General features: G+C 36.2%; 2 protein-coding genes and 1 pseudogene across 3 annotated transcripts in view; all 3 read left to right on the plus strand.

Annotated features, from left to right (window-relative positions):
• Positions 1-1217: 1217 nt before the first annotated feature.
• On the plus strand, positions 1218-2560 carry LOC148735333 (uncharacterized). Its single transcript, XM_088753484.1, has 3 exons — positions 1218-1559; positions 1674-1866; positions 2266-2560. Exons 2-3 carry the CDS (start codon positions 1705-1707, stop codon positions 2407-2409), a joined length of 306 nt encoding a protein of 101 aa, XP_088609610.1. The 5' UTR covers positions 1218-1559; positions 1674-1704; the 3' UTR covers positions 2410-2560.
• Positions 2414-4125, plus strand: LOC148735334 (uncharacterized; the record flags this gene model as incomplete). The annotated part of the gene is made up of 6 exons (XM_088752939.1): positions 2414-2531; positions 2624-2787; positions 3078-3157; positions 3365-3569; positions 3703-3936; positions 4063-4125. Coding segments are annotated over exons 1-6 (864 nt in total), but the record flags the coding sequence as incomplete, so codon positions are not given.
• Positions 4126-7325: 3200 nt separating this feature from the next.
• LOC148735335 (splicing factor 3A subunit 1-like) overlaps positions 7326-13952 on the plus strand; it is a 29251-nt pseudogene continuing 22624 nt past the window's right edge. Inside the window, exons 1-4 of the transcript XR_015998782.1 lie at positions 7326-7444; positions 7812-7850; positions 8975-9106; positions 13906-13943. The product of XR_015998782.1 is annotated as a splicing factor 3A subunit 1-like (transcript). The remainder of the gene's footprint in view (positions 7445-7811; positions 7851-8974; positions 9107-13905; positions 13944-13952) is intronic.

A 13952-nucleotide genomic window follows, 5' to 3' on the forward strand; every position in this document is an offset into this window, starting at 1 on the left:
GAAGGGCTTTGGCAGTGGAGAAAAATTTCCTCTAAATCGGACGCTTTTGCTGCCCTTAATGGCACTTTACAAACTCTGGGTTATTCTCTGTTGCCAGCATCGAAATGTAGAATAGCGAAATGTCTTTATCAAAGCATTCAAGAATTTGCAAAGAAAATGAGTTCAAGGCTTATTGGGAAAGCAGCCAGAGATCACCTTAAGAGCGACAAAGTGTATGAACTTTTCATACAAGAAGCCGAAATTGGAAGTATGCCAAAGAATGTAATTGATGATTTGAAGCAAAAACGAGAAGAACTGGAGACAGAAATCGTTGAACTTAACAGGCAGTTAGAGGAACAAAGCAGAAAAGTGTACGAGGTCTTGGTACAGCAAGTCGAGTTAGAGAGGAGGTCGGCGCTAATAGATAGGTTGGGGAACAAGGGGCAAAAAATTCAAAATGTATCAGAGAGGCAAGCACGAAGAAAGTTGACAGAAATAAGGTAAAAATATTTTCGTTTTTAAAAGTATGAGATGGTCTGTTAACCCATGAAATAACAAGAATCCATCACAAACTCACTACCTTAACCCGGGTGTGTACTTTAGGAATCTCTGGGTGGGGATATACTGCTGGGATCCTGGAACCCTGAGGTTATACGAGAGCTAGTTAGGCTGAATTTTGCTACCCTATACTTGAGTAAACTCCCCAAATCCCCCCTATCCTAGAATAGCTGTTTTCCAGAAACTACTGAGGTCACTAGCACAGTCTAGCCAAAACAAAACCTTATACCACAATATAATGGCAATTCCTGGTTTCCTAAATCTAGATAAAGTCTTCAACAGTCAGTTTCGTGAAAAATGATACCCTATTCTAGACCCAAACACTCTGATTTATGTACCCTATCCTAGAGTAACCTGCTTGAAAACCATACCCATCACAGCAGCACATCAAAGGCCATATATGCAAGAACCCCCTAAGACTCTAACCTACAAGAGACATTCACCCATAGGATGTCCAGAAAGAAAGGCCCAGGTATAACTGGGAAAGTTACACTGTAAAACATGGCATACAATCTTTTGAAAAATAAATTCTGTAATTGACCAAAAAATTGACTTTTAAAAAGAGTTGAAATAACTTATGAAATATTCAGCTTCTTAACCTAAACTGATTAACAATGTGGAAATATAGTTGTACGTTATTAATTTTGCTATCCTAACTTATTAACATTGCCCAGAACCAAAGGTGAAGCAGTACTCTGGTTTGCAGAAACCTATGGACTAATTCCTGGTAGTCTAAACTTGCACGATGTAGAAACTGGAGAGGCAATAACCATTCATTTCAAGGGAGAAGGTACTAGTGTTCTGTATGAGTTAAAAATAAGTTTTGCATGAACAACAATTGAAGCAAGTCATTGTTTTGGTCATACAGCCTCCACAGATCGTATAGAAAGCAACAAAGATAAACCATCTCTATCAGGAACCACTCCTCAGAATGAACAGGTTCCCCTAAAACAGAGGAAGTATGAATCACTGCCAGATGATGAAAAAACTAAGGTCAAACACCTGGTTTATATACTGAACAGGTAATTTAATACCAATTAAGAGTTATACTTGACTCCAAATCATATCAGTTTTTTGTTTTTTTTTTCTGTAACATCAATTTTCCCCTATGAAATAAACTATTCATATTTTGCCAGGTTTTGTATCTCACTTGAGGGTTATCATGAAATGTCCCAAGTGGTTGGTGGAAAGGATCTTTCCAGATCATACATAGTTGAAGGGTGCCAGGCATCCCTAGACAGTTTGTGGGACATTCAGAGGTCACCAGGGAAAGCACCAGGAGCAGAGTTGTCTTTCAAACAGCTATTGAAGCTGCAACTTCAGAGACATGTAAGATGTTAACAGTCATACATAAACTGTTCCAGGCAATGAGATTGTTGGCAAAGGAGACCATAGAGGATTTCAATACTTTTCCTTCATAACCAAAAAATTCATTGCCTGCATAAATTCTAGGTTTTAGCTAACAGGGTGGCCATATAATGATGTGGTGCCTAGGGCACTTCACTTTTGGACAAAATATATCTTTAATCAGAACCATTAATTTCTGCCTGCATGGAGACAGTCACCAATAAATGTGTGTATTATGGCTTGTTTAGTAGTGCATAAATTTTTATAGGAGGTACTTTTTATGCAGTCAGTTCTGTCTTAGGATGTTATACAAATTTCAATACTTGATCCCTCTCTCTCTTTCTCTCTTTTTACATATAAATATGAATATATTGTCTCTAGATTGAAGTTAATAACATTGAAGCTCCCGAGGATAAAGTCTTCAAGGTACTTTCAATATTACCATATCTTTTGATTTTATTTCCATTAAAAAATTCATTTCATATTTCCACTGTTAATCCAAGGACTATGTTACTAGAAGGCTAGTTTAATGTTCTTTCACAAGGTCAAGCTCAGTGGGGACGGAGCTGCTTTAACCCACAACAGTGGCCTTGTTGTTTTTTTGTTCTCACTGTTGGATGATGGGCAGGCTGTCATGTCCAGTTCAGGTAATATATTTATGTGCACATTTGGCAGCATCTCTAGTGAAGGGAATGCCATTTATTACTAAATAAACATTGTTTACCTTTAATTTGTCCAGGAAATCATACAATCTCAGTGGTTAAATGTAAGGAGGACTATGATACTTTAAAAACCAGTCTCCAAAATGTCATTAAAGAAGTTAACTCTCTCTCAAAAGAAAAAGTCCTAGAAGTAGATGGAAAACAACTGAAAATACAGCTCTATCTTGGTGGTGACTACAAGGTAAGCAAATCCAGTAACCACCTTTTGAGAAGAGCACATACATGTATGTGGTTTATGCTTTTTTAACCTGTACTTTCTTAAAAAGCTAGTAATTATAATTACAGTTTCACTTTTCATAATAAATTATCAATCCCTTCATCATTAATTCAAGCATAGAAAAAAAGGTAAAAAATTCTTTGAATAAAAATAATGTCATTAATATTGCAATACAAGTTTTTCAAGTTCAATATAAGGCATTCTCAGGAAAAACTAATTATTCACTGTTGTATATATCTTTTTTTTTCTTCCAGTTCCTTCTGCTCTGTATGGGTATGAAGGCTGCCACATGCAAAAATTCATGTATTTGGTGCACATGTAGTAATGAAGAAAGGTAATATCTGTGAGTCAAATACTATAACTTTATTGACACTTCCCTAGTGGGGCTTTCAGTGACAATACATAATTTACTTTAAAAGGTGATATACATAAATACTTACACAATAAATTCTCAATCACTGGATGTAGCCATTCATGCAATTACCAAACAGGCCTCAACAATTGCAACTCTCATTAATATTTAATTTCTATTATTTTACAGGAATGACCTCACCAAGCCATTGACTTTTTTCTTGAAAATGAAACGAAATTTAAACCCTGGATGGTATAAGGATCCCGGCTGCCGTGCACAGCCTCTTTTCGACATACCACTTGAAAGGGTCATGATTGATGAGCTCCACATGTTTCTACGGATTACAGATATTCTAGAGAAGGGAATTATCTATGATGTTATTAACTGGGATGAGGTAACTGAAATAAAGACTTGCCTTTAGTGTAAAGTCTACAGTGTAAATTAAAGCAAATTTGAACAACAGCAATCTGTTTTAATTTCTTGTACATTTATCGTGAACATAAAGAATAGATTTTATTGATACTTAGAGAGATGATTTCAAGAAATCAAGTAAAGAGCAGAGAGGAATACATCTGAAAACATTCCTTGAAGCTGTCAGAGAAGGTGGTGTATCCCTGTCAATTTGGACAGACAAACAAGGAAATTTAGACTGGACATCTCTTATGGGAAATGAAAAGAAGAAACTGTTAACAAGCCTCCCCTCTAGATTCTCTTCCTTTCTACCTCCTGAGGTCTGTGAAAAGGTGACCAAACTGTGGAAAGTAAGTACAAATATAATATTTGGAGTTGATTTCCTTCTAAATCTTGCAGAATTTTAACTTGTCACCTGCTTTTTCATTTAGTTATTTGTTTTGTTTTTTTTTTAATATTGCATGTCTTATATACAGGATTTCAAAGAACTTTATGATGTGTTTGGAAGTTGGAGTCCATCTGAGAAAGATGTGCAGGATTTCCCAATTAAGCTAATAATAAGGCCGTCAATATATTGAGACAGTCTATGTCAGCTGCCACTATACACTCTGACTGAAATATTTATTTCTATAACATTACTATATGTTTATCCTTTTCACTGTAGGTAAAGGAATGGGTTCTTCTGCTTTGCAGTTTGAAAGGGCCTGGATATGCCAAAGCAAACCCCATAACACCCTACATACACATTATGTTATGCCACCTTCCTAGTTTACTGCAAGAAATGGGATCTGTCAAGTCATTTACTGGCCAGGGTATGCATATTATAGTATAGCTATATCTCTACTACATCATACAACATGCAAAATACCTGTATTTAAGGATTTCAAGTTTCATTAACGTGTACAATGTAAGTGCCACACTTTTAATCCACTGGTAATCAATATTTTTTAAATCTTTCCTCTTTTTTTTTTTTTGTTGTCATTTTGCAGGTGTGGAGAAGAAAAATGATGACATGCGAAAATACTTTCAAAGAAAATGTAATCGATGGGATAGTTGTCGCCAGATTTTGCTGGTAGAAAAAAGGATCGAGGTTTTGGAGCATGAGGGATGAGCGCGTGAACATAGAAAATACCAAAAAGGGATATCTCCTACTGGGAACAGGGAAAGAGTCTAGTGGCTAAGAACGCTGTTAAAAATTTTATTGCTGAAGCTTCACAAGCTCTTTCCACACAGCCATCCCTGTTGCCCTCAGGTTGTCAAAATTCCTGTACATCTACTTCAATCGCAAACAACAGCTGCCACCAGAACAGTGAATGTTACACCCTAAGTGACCTCAAGAAATTGCAAAAAAGAGAACTAGCTGCTATTTTTCAAATTAAATTAGGAAAACCTCCTTTAAAGAAAAAAAGGGTGGACATCATTTCAGATATAATGGCATGGCAAAATGGTAACTCTACCTGAAGCCCAGGTGGGGAAATACTCCCAGAAATATTGGGTGGGGGTGTGCAGCCCACCCCACAAAACCCTTACCCTATTTATGACCAAAATCTATGACTTTCACCACCCTATTTAGGACCTTACCTAAAATTCGATACCCTATTTAAAGCAGTTGATCTAAACATTACTTATGAAGAACTATAGTTGATGGTCTTGTTGATAATATGAAAAAGTAGTTTTTTTAAAAAAAAACATACTTAAATCAAGACCAAAGTATAAAAACCATACCCTATTTCTGACGAAAGTGGCCAAAACCAATACCCTATTTACAACCAAAACGACTGAAAAACCATACCCCTTGGGGCCGCACATACCTATACAGCCCATACAAGAGGAACCCCCTTGGAACTTGAAAGTTCTGTCTTTCAGTGTGTATCTAAAAGTATTCAAATGTAACAAAGTGAAAGTCAAATAGTATTTTAACCAGTTCCAACCATTTAAAGTTTAAAGTTCATTGTACTAAGAAAGATGTAAAGTTACAAAACAAACTTGTCTGGATACTTTGCGTTGTCTTATTGCATTTCTTTTCAGTTCCAAATTTTTTTGAGGAGAAATCATGTCTATATACAGAACTAAGCATTTGATTAATTCTAGCATTTAGATTATTGAGCCTTAATGACAAGTGTGCATGTTAGGTATATCAGAAGATAAGATCTTAAGATAAAACTCATTTGATAAGGGTGTGATACTCTATAACATGTAACCAAACAGAGAATGAACACGGACTTTGGCACGAGATAACGGCGAATTACGACGAAATCGTCGTCATTTGTAGTTCAAAGAAGTTTTTTCCACAGGAAATAATACTATGAATCTCCATCTCTCTTGTTATTATGAGTGGAAGCAAAGACATGTTGCAAAACACAGGCAGCATACGGCAAAGGAGGATTAGGGCACGAACAATGAAAGTTAATTCACTTTACCACTTTCTAAACAGGAACAAGTATCTGTTATACAGATTGGTGAACACCCGCCGTTTTTGCCTCCAATTAAAGAAATCTTTGTGAAAAGCAGGAATGCAAAATTAGTCGTGCTGTGTATTCGATGGTTTTCATTCAAAGGCGTTGACTTCGCAATACCGATAGCAAATGTATATCAAGCACAACGAATATATCGTCAAGTGTAAAATGCAACTTGTGCATGATTCTGTACATACATGCTAGACATTTACCAACATCAGAGTTGCAAATTTTGCAAGCCTTAGTTAGCGTGATGTTTTCCGTTTGTGGCTAATTCGAAATTATCTCTACGACATTGTGTTTACTAGAAAACATAAAAATGGAAGTGATGGTTAGAGAACTTTGTCTGAAGTACACTCGAAATAATCTGATAAAGCCCGAAGATAAGGAATTTTTTAGTCGAGTGTCTAAAATATCTCGGGGTTGGATACTTTTGATGTAGTGAAAAGCTCGTCGTGATTTATCTTTAAAAAAAAAAAATTACCAGCAACCTACTCATCCAATTAGAACGGAGAGTGATATCACACTTGCGACTTGTTTGTCGGCACTTTTTCCCGACTTGGCGGTAAACATGTATTTATTTTGATTCATCAGTGGCTCTACTGTTTGTTATAAGCTGCCCATGTTGATGCCTGCGTTTCTTAAAAGCGCGGTAAAGTTGCCAGATACAGTTCTTCAACCACGTGCGCTGAAATTTAATTTAATAACCTCCATTGACTTGAATTCTCCATAGTTTGGATCTTCAGCTCTCGAAAAGTATATTCCTATAATTCAACCTTCGATAACTTTAGCCAGATGGGAAGTCGGTCGAAATGAACACTGTGGTTCCTGAAAACATTGAATTTATTTTGAACCAGCCGCGCATTTTTCGTTTGTGCTTCCTTGGACAACAGAAACGTGTCAAGTGCGTTAACTGACCCTTATGTTGCATTAAAAACTCGGGTAGGGTACAGTACTTTGTTTCTCTTTTTTTACATAAAGCTTTCAACGCTTAAATGTCACTGAATCCTTTTCTTGATTCAAAACTGTTACATTCTCAGCTGGACCTCGCTGTATTCTGATTGAATTTAACAAGAATGTATTTAGTATAAATGAAAATACAGTGACTACCTTTCTCCCTTATTTCCTATAATTTTCCCTCTTTCTCTGAATCGAACGTCGGATCACATATTTTTTAAAATTTTCCTTATTTATATTTATAGCGGAAATTCGCTCGTAAGAAGTCTGGAGCAAGACAGCTATTTGTAGCCTCGACATCATGCATGGGTAGAATTTGCTGACCTCGTTGTCATGCAGAAAGATGGCCGCCGCGTGAAGGAATAGCGTTCTGAGTTGTTGCAGTAATCTTCTACTCACGGGATGCCGGCCATCGGAGTTATTTACCCTCCAACGGAGGTGAGAAGTATCTTTCCTTGTGTAGACAACGTTTTGTGGTCACTTGGTGGCGAGAATACTGTGAGGCATTTCCAACTTCGTCTTTCCCTAATTAGACGTCACGTTGTAGGAAGACTGATCATAATTATTGTCTCGTTGCTTTCATTTTGGAAAGATCAAACGAAATGAAAATTATGTCCTTTCAGAAAAAATCCTGTGACAGATGATAGTTTCAATGCTGCTATATAGTGTGGTGCAGAACTTCAAGTTGACGTGCATGACTACATGTAAATATATTTCAGAACGAAGCAAAGCTTTTTCGTAACTGGTCGGTAATGAGAGCATTATTCAAAGTAGTTATATAAAATACACGTAAACCTTAACTTAAGGTTCAGATATCGTTGACAAGACTGCGAGCTTTGTTGCCAGGAACGGTGAGTAGCAACACATATGTAAAATAACAAGTATTGATCAGTATATCGACACTACGGTAACAGTAGACGTGAGAATTCAAATTACTATATTTGCATGTGTGGATCATACACGTGTGTATACTGTAGTTGTAAATCTGTGACAGATAAGAGTGGAGTCTTGTTTGGTCCATAGGTATTTGATTAGCTAGATGACCATAAATAACTTTGTTATTACAAGTTTGACAAAAAAACTCCCTAAATAGAGCAACTTTTGATTTGGTGTCATATGACACTAAAGGAAAGAATCTCAAGGAGAGAAGAGAAGAGAAGAACTCTAAGTAAGAACCATACAGTCACCACACTGACCTGCTCTACTTCAAGGAAATGTGGTGATCAGCTGGCATTTGGTTTTAGTTTTGGACTAGATCAGTCGGGAGGGAGAACAAGTTTTCTTGAGTAGTCACAGAACAAAGTAAAGTAAAAAACAATGTAATACCAAGTTATTTTTGACACTCAATGGAACAGCATTTGTCTCTGTGTGATTTAAATGCATCCCAACAAAGAGATATTTTACAGCACAGAGCTCTGTCTGTTCAGTAACAGTGTTCAGGGAAAAACATGATTCTAAAATGAAACTGGTATCCTTTGTGGTGATCAGGGATTGTAGATGGTAGGATTCTACGGTGGTCATGCAGAATTCTCTGTTTAACAGATCAATTCTGTGTTGGCATGTATCTGTTTAGTAGTAGATCATTGAGGATTTTGAAATGTGGCCAGAACAAGAAAGTGGTTCTTACCACAGTTGCTTGTGGTGTCATCATTGATCCATTGCTGAACAGATACATGCACATGGAAACATGGAATCCATTTGTTTTATTTAAAAAAGTAAAATTTTGTCGATGGTGACATCATCTATGCAGTAGTTTAGCAACATATCATAGATAAGAACCAATTAAAATGCATGTATCCTTTAGCTTATTATATTGCTAAATTTTGATGCACTGAGTTATTTTGTTCTGCATTATGGAGAACATCCTCCAGTCACTTTTCACCGTTGTAAAACCATTGCATTTGATGATTTTACTGCTTTGAGAAAAGTGGATTGTGTAAGTAATTATTGTGTCACTGTTATCTATTTGTTGCAGGACCTGAATTTGAATCGCGAATCAGACAGAATGAAATAAACAATCCAAAGTTTCATTTCCTGAATCCCGGAGACCCCTACCATGCATACTTCCAACCAAAAATTACAGAAATTAAAGAGCAGGATGACAAAGGTGAGAGATAGGAACATGATACATCAGGTCCACTTTTATAGTTTGAAAAGAAAAAGAGGATCATAAGAATGAACAGTATGTGTTACAGGTATATTATGATATGCAGTAATGCAGAAGTAGCCATTTACAGTTGATGATGGTTACGAGGCTTAATTATGGGCGGTCACGCGCTTTTCGGATCCGCAGTCTTGGCCATTTTCATGCTGTTTAATGGTCTAATTCTTCAAGCGGACCAACTCGAGGATTGTGTGAACACAAGAGGAAAAATTTTGCCATCTTGGATGCTGGGACCACTCATTTTTTGTCATAAAAACCTGACCTTTCCACTTGGAGATTATTGCTTCACCGACTCCTTGGAAATTTGCATTTCATCACCGACTGTCCCTGGAGACCCTATGTTGGCTCTGGCTCAAGAACAATCAGCACGTTTTGCTTCTTACAACACCTTTCCACTTGGAGACTATTGTTCCACTGACTCCTTGGAAATTTTCATTCTATCACAGGCTATCCTTGGAGACCATATGCTGGCCTTGGCTCTAAAACAATCAGCACCTTTTGCTTCTAACTTGGGAAAAGAACGCTATTTTGAAATCGGTGTATTCTGTGACGATATACTCCCGTTATCTGGAAAGAAACCACCATTTTACGACCATGAAATTCTTCATTACGATCGCGATCCTGCATATACCTACAAACATCGTATAAATCCAGCATATACTTACAAACATCGTACTAATTCCTGGTCATTTATAAGAATCAAGAGGATTAGATTTCTACGCAGGAGAATTACGTACTCGTCTAACTGTCATGCTTCCTTTAATCCTGTTATAATCTCATTTTTGTTGGTTTGCTGTGGGGATATTGAGACCCATCCTGGGCCTAAATCAACATCATCTGATGACTTTGACTACTTTAACCTACATCTTGGTCATAAAGGCATACGTTTTGGTTCTTGGAATGTCAACAGGCTTACGACTACAAAACTAGATCAAATAAAATTGTTCCTTCTTAATGAAGATGGTCGACCACGTTTGGATATTTTATCAATCAATGAGACGTTTTTGAAACCGCTCCTCTCAGATTGTCTATACTCAGTCCCTGGTTTTACAGTGCACCGAAAGGATCGGATGGGCCTGAAATATGGTGGTGGGGTTCTAATTTATGTGAATGACGATCTGAAACATCGAAGGAGAGTCGACATTGAGCATAATAATATAGAAGCATTGTGGTTGGAAGTCTTTCCATTCAAATCTAACCGTCCCATTTTATTCGCCAGCATTTACAGACCTCCTTCAACTAATTTATCAGAGGATGAGGCCATCGAGAATATGTTGGAATCAGTTTATCTATTAAATTTAGAAACCATCATTACTGGCGATATCAACATTAATTTTATTTCTCCGGCGTACAAGAAACATCCCTTGGGACGTGCCTTTTCTAACATGAATTTCAAACAGCTCATTACTGAAGTTACTCGACCATCAAGCGGAACCTGTCTTGACTTTGTATTGTCAAATTTTCCTGAAAGAATTAAGTCTATTGTCGTCAAAAACAATGGGCTGTCAGATCATTTGCCTGTATTTGGAGTTCGTTTATATGAGGATAACGCCAAGCGTCAAAATAAATCTCTAACGATTCAATATCGTAATACAAAGCATTTTGACAAATCCGCCTTCGTTTCCGACCTCCAAGAAGTTCCTTGGAATACTGCATTTGTTTTTGACGATTTAACTGATATCTTAAATGCATGGATGGGTCTGTTCAATAACATCTTGGATGCCCACTGTCCGTGGCGAGCAAAAAAAGTAGCCAAACAAAATCAAGCTCCATGGATGACTGTGAATATTTTACAAGCGCTTCGCAGAAGGGATTCTTTACTATGTAAAGCAAGGCAAAGTCGTTGTGTCACGGATTGGAACTGCTTCAAAATTGCGAGGAATAAAGTTGTAAACATGATTCGCAGTGCGAAATATAAATACTATAACACCTGTTTTAACAACAACAAGGGAAACTCTAAAAAGATCTGGAAAACCATAAAATCGCTAATGGGCGATGTATCAAAATCAGTTGAGACGCCAAATGTTGTTTTGGCTGAAAAGTTTAATGATCACTTCACTTCAATTGCTGATTCACTGAGGAATCTACTACCTAATGTACCTTATTGCAATTCAAAGGTTGAAAACTTTGTTTGTTCAAGAAAAGATCCGGATGTTCTTTTCAATATTCCTCCTGTTACTAAAGATTTTGTGCTGGGTGCTCTGTTAGGACTCAAAACTAACAAAGCTATGGGTATTGACAAGATAAGTGCAAGATATCTGAAAATAGCAGGACCAGCTATTGCTTATTCAATTACTCAAATCTTGAATATTTCAATTAATTCTGGTGTATTCCCTGATTGTTGGAAGATAGCGAAAGTCATTCCGTTGTTTAAATCTGGGGACCGTGAGGATCCGGACAATTATCGACCCATTTCGATATTACCAGTTTTGTCAAAGATTCTGGAACGTCATATACACGATCATCTCTATAATTACTTATGTGAAAACAATCTATTGTACCCTTTACAGTCAGGTTTTCGGAAACACCATGGAACAGACACTGCTCTTATACGAGTCATAGACAATTTGTTATTTAATCTAGACAATGATCAAGTCAGCGGTCTTCTTTTAGTTGATTACAGGAAAGCTTTTGATATGGTTGACCGTGAAATTCTTTTGCAAAAGCTGAATGCCTATGGTTTAACTCCAGTTGCACGTAAATGGTTTAGTTCATACTTGACTGATAGACATCAATTTATTGCTCTTGATAATGTGACATCTGACTCTGCTCTTGTGAGGCATGGTGTTCCACAGGGTAGTATCCTTGGCCCTTTACTTTTTGTCATTTATATCAATGATTTGCCTCTACATGTTAATGGTGCTGACCTGGATCTCTATGCTGATGACACCACACTGACATTATCGGCAGATATCTCAGCGGTTGATTCTCTACAAGATTCACTAGCTGCTTCTTTGAAGGAAATTGAATGCTGGACGCACACCAATAAACTTCCTCTCAATGAAAAAAAGACTAAAACACTACTGGTCACAGGCAAACGCCTTGGGAAGAAACTTCCAGATGGTTATAACTTATCTCTTAAAACTATGAATTGTGTATCATTGGAACAAGTACCCTCAGCTAAACTTCTTGGTATTGACATTGACCACGATTTATCAATGAACACTTATGTTGACAGACTGTGCAAAAAAATTTCACAAAGAATTGGAATTTTGAATAAGATCAAACTTTGTTTACCATTTAACCAAAGACTTTTATTTTATAATAGTTTGATTAAGCCATTATTTGATTATGCCAATGTTGCATGGCAGTCACTTTGCTCTAATGAATCTCTTTTAAGAATACTTAGGCTACAAAAGAGAGCTGCCAGGGTTTTATTAGATGCTGAACCACGTAGTTCATCAGTTATGCTATTCAATCGTTTAAAGTGGATACCATTTTATAACTCTACTAAGATAGCTAAATGTTCAATACTATTTAAAAGGATTAATTATTGTGTACCTAATTATCTTAATGATAGCTTAAGATTGTTAAGTTCAGTACATTCACGCAACACTAGATTTTGTAAATACAACTTTTTATTACCTAAGTTTAAAAGGGCTAGAGAAGGAGGGAAAACTTTTCTAGTTTCTGCCATAAAATTATGGAATCAGTTAAAGCCTGAATTAAAAAAGTCTAATACACTTAAGGCCTTTAAAGACAACGTATTTAAATATTATTATGATGACAAATCATGCTTAGCTCATTTTAATCGGTAAATTTTATTGATAGTAGTTTTATATATTCTTACTTGTTTATATTATCTTGTATTTTATCAATTAAATATTATTTGTAATTAGCTAAATTTCTATTTATATTTGTAATCTTTTTTTTTTTTTTTTTTTTTTTCAATATATTAATGATTCTATTGTATTTGCATTTATATATTTATTGTAATTAAGAGGACCACAAGTTTATTAGTGTTTGTGCACTATCACGTGCTATCCTCAATAAATAAAGTCTTATTATTATTATATTATTACAGTCTGAACTTGTCTTTGGAAGAGAGCTTGGATGATGTAGTAAGAAGAGCTGTAACATTCCATTGACATGACCCAGGTCTGATCCAGGTCTGATTTTTGGAGCAAGGGTCTCACATTGATTGAGTTTTTTCGGTCCCTGCATGTATCTTTGTTGCCAAGGGTTTTTCTGTGGATCCTTTAGTTTTTTCCTTCCAGAAGAGCCAACTCTGCCTACACTTATTTTTACCTGGAATTATTGGGATCATTTTTTTTCTACACATTGGTCCCACTGTTTTTACATTTTCTTTCTTTCTTTTTTTTTTGTACAGTGTATCTATGTCTTGTGTTTATCTGTACTTCAAACTAGTTCATGAGGTTTTATCTTTGGATTGTTGCCGTAATGTGTAGTTATCTTCTTCCTTCATTTCAAACCACACTAAGTGGAATTTCCTTTATTGGGTATTGGATATTCTATGTATACATACAGTTGATAAAAAATAATTGTTTTTGCATTTTTAAACACGCAATCGGTGAAAAATAATTATTACCCTCCCAATGATACAGTGTAGATCGATATACAGTAATTATATTTTAAAAACAGCATAGAAAACTAGATTTGGACCTGTAATTGCTTTGGAACTTGATTTGTCCTACATGTACATGTAGTTTGGTCAGCTATAATATAAGTAATAAATTTTGTGATACTTTAATGCATTAAATTGATCATAAACTATTTATCAGAACCGGAGGTCATCCCAGCAGCTCCTGTTCCACAAAAGGTAGGAACA

Source organism: Stylophora pistillata, chromosome 3 (assembly GCF_964205215.1).
Source record: "Stylophora pistillata chromosome 3, jaStyPist1.2, whole genome shotgun sequence".
Classification (NCBI taxonomy): domain Eukaryota; kingdom Metazoa; phylum Cnidaria; class Anthozoa; order Scleractinia; family Pocilloporidae; genus Stylophora; species Stylophora pistillata.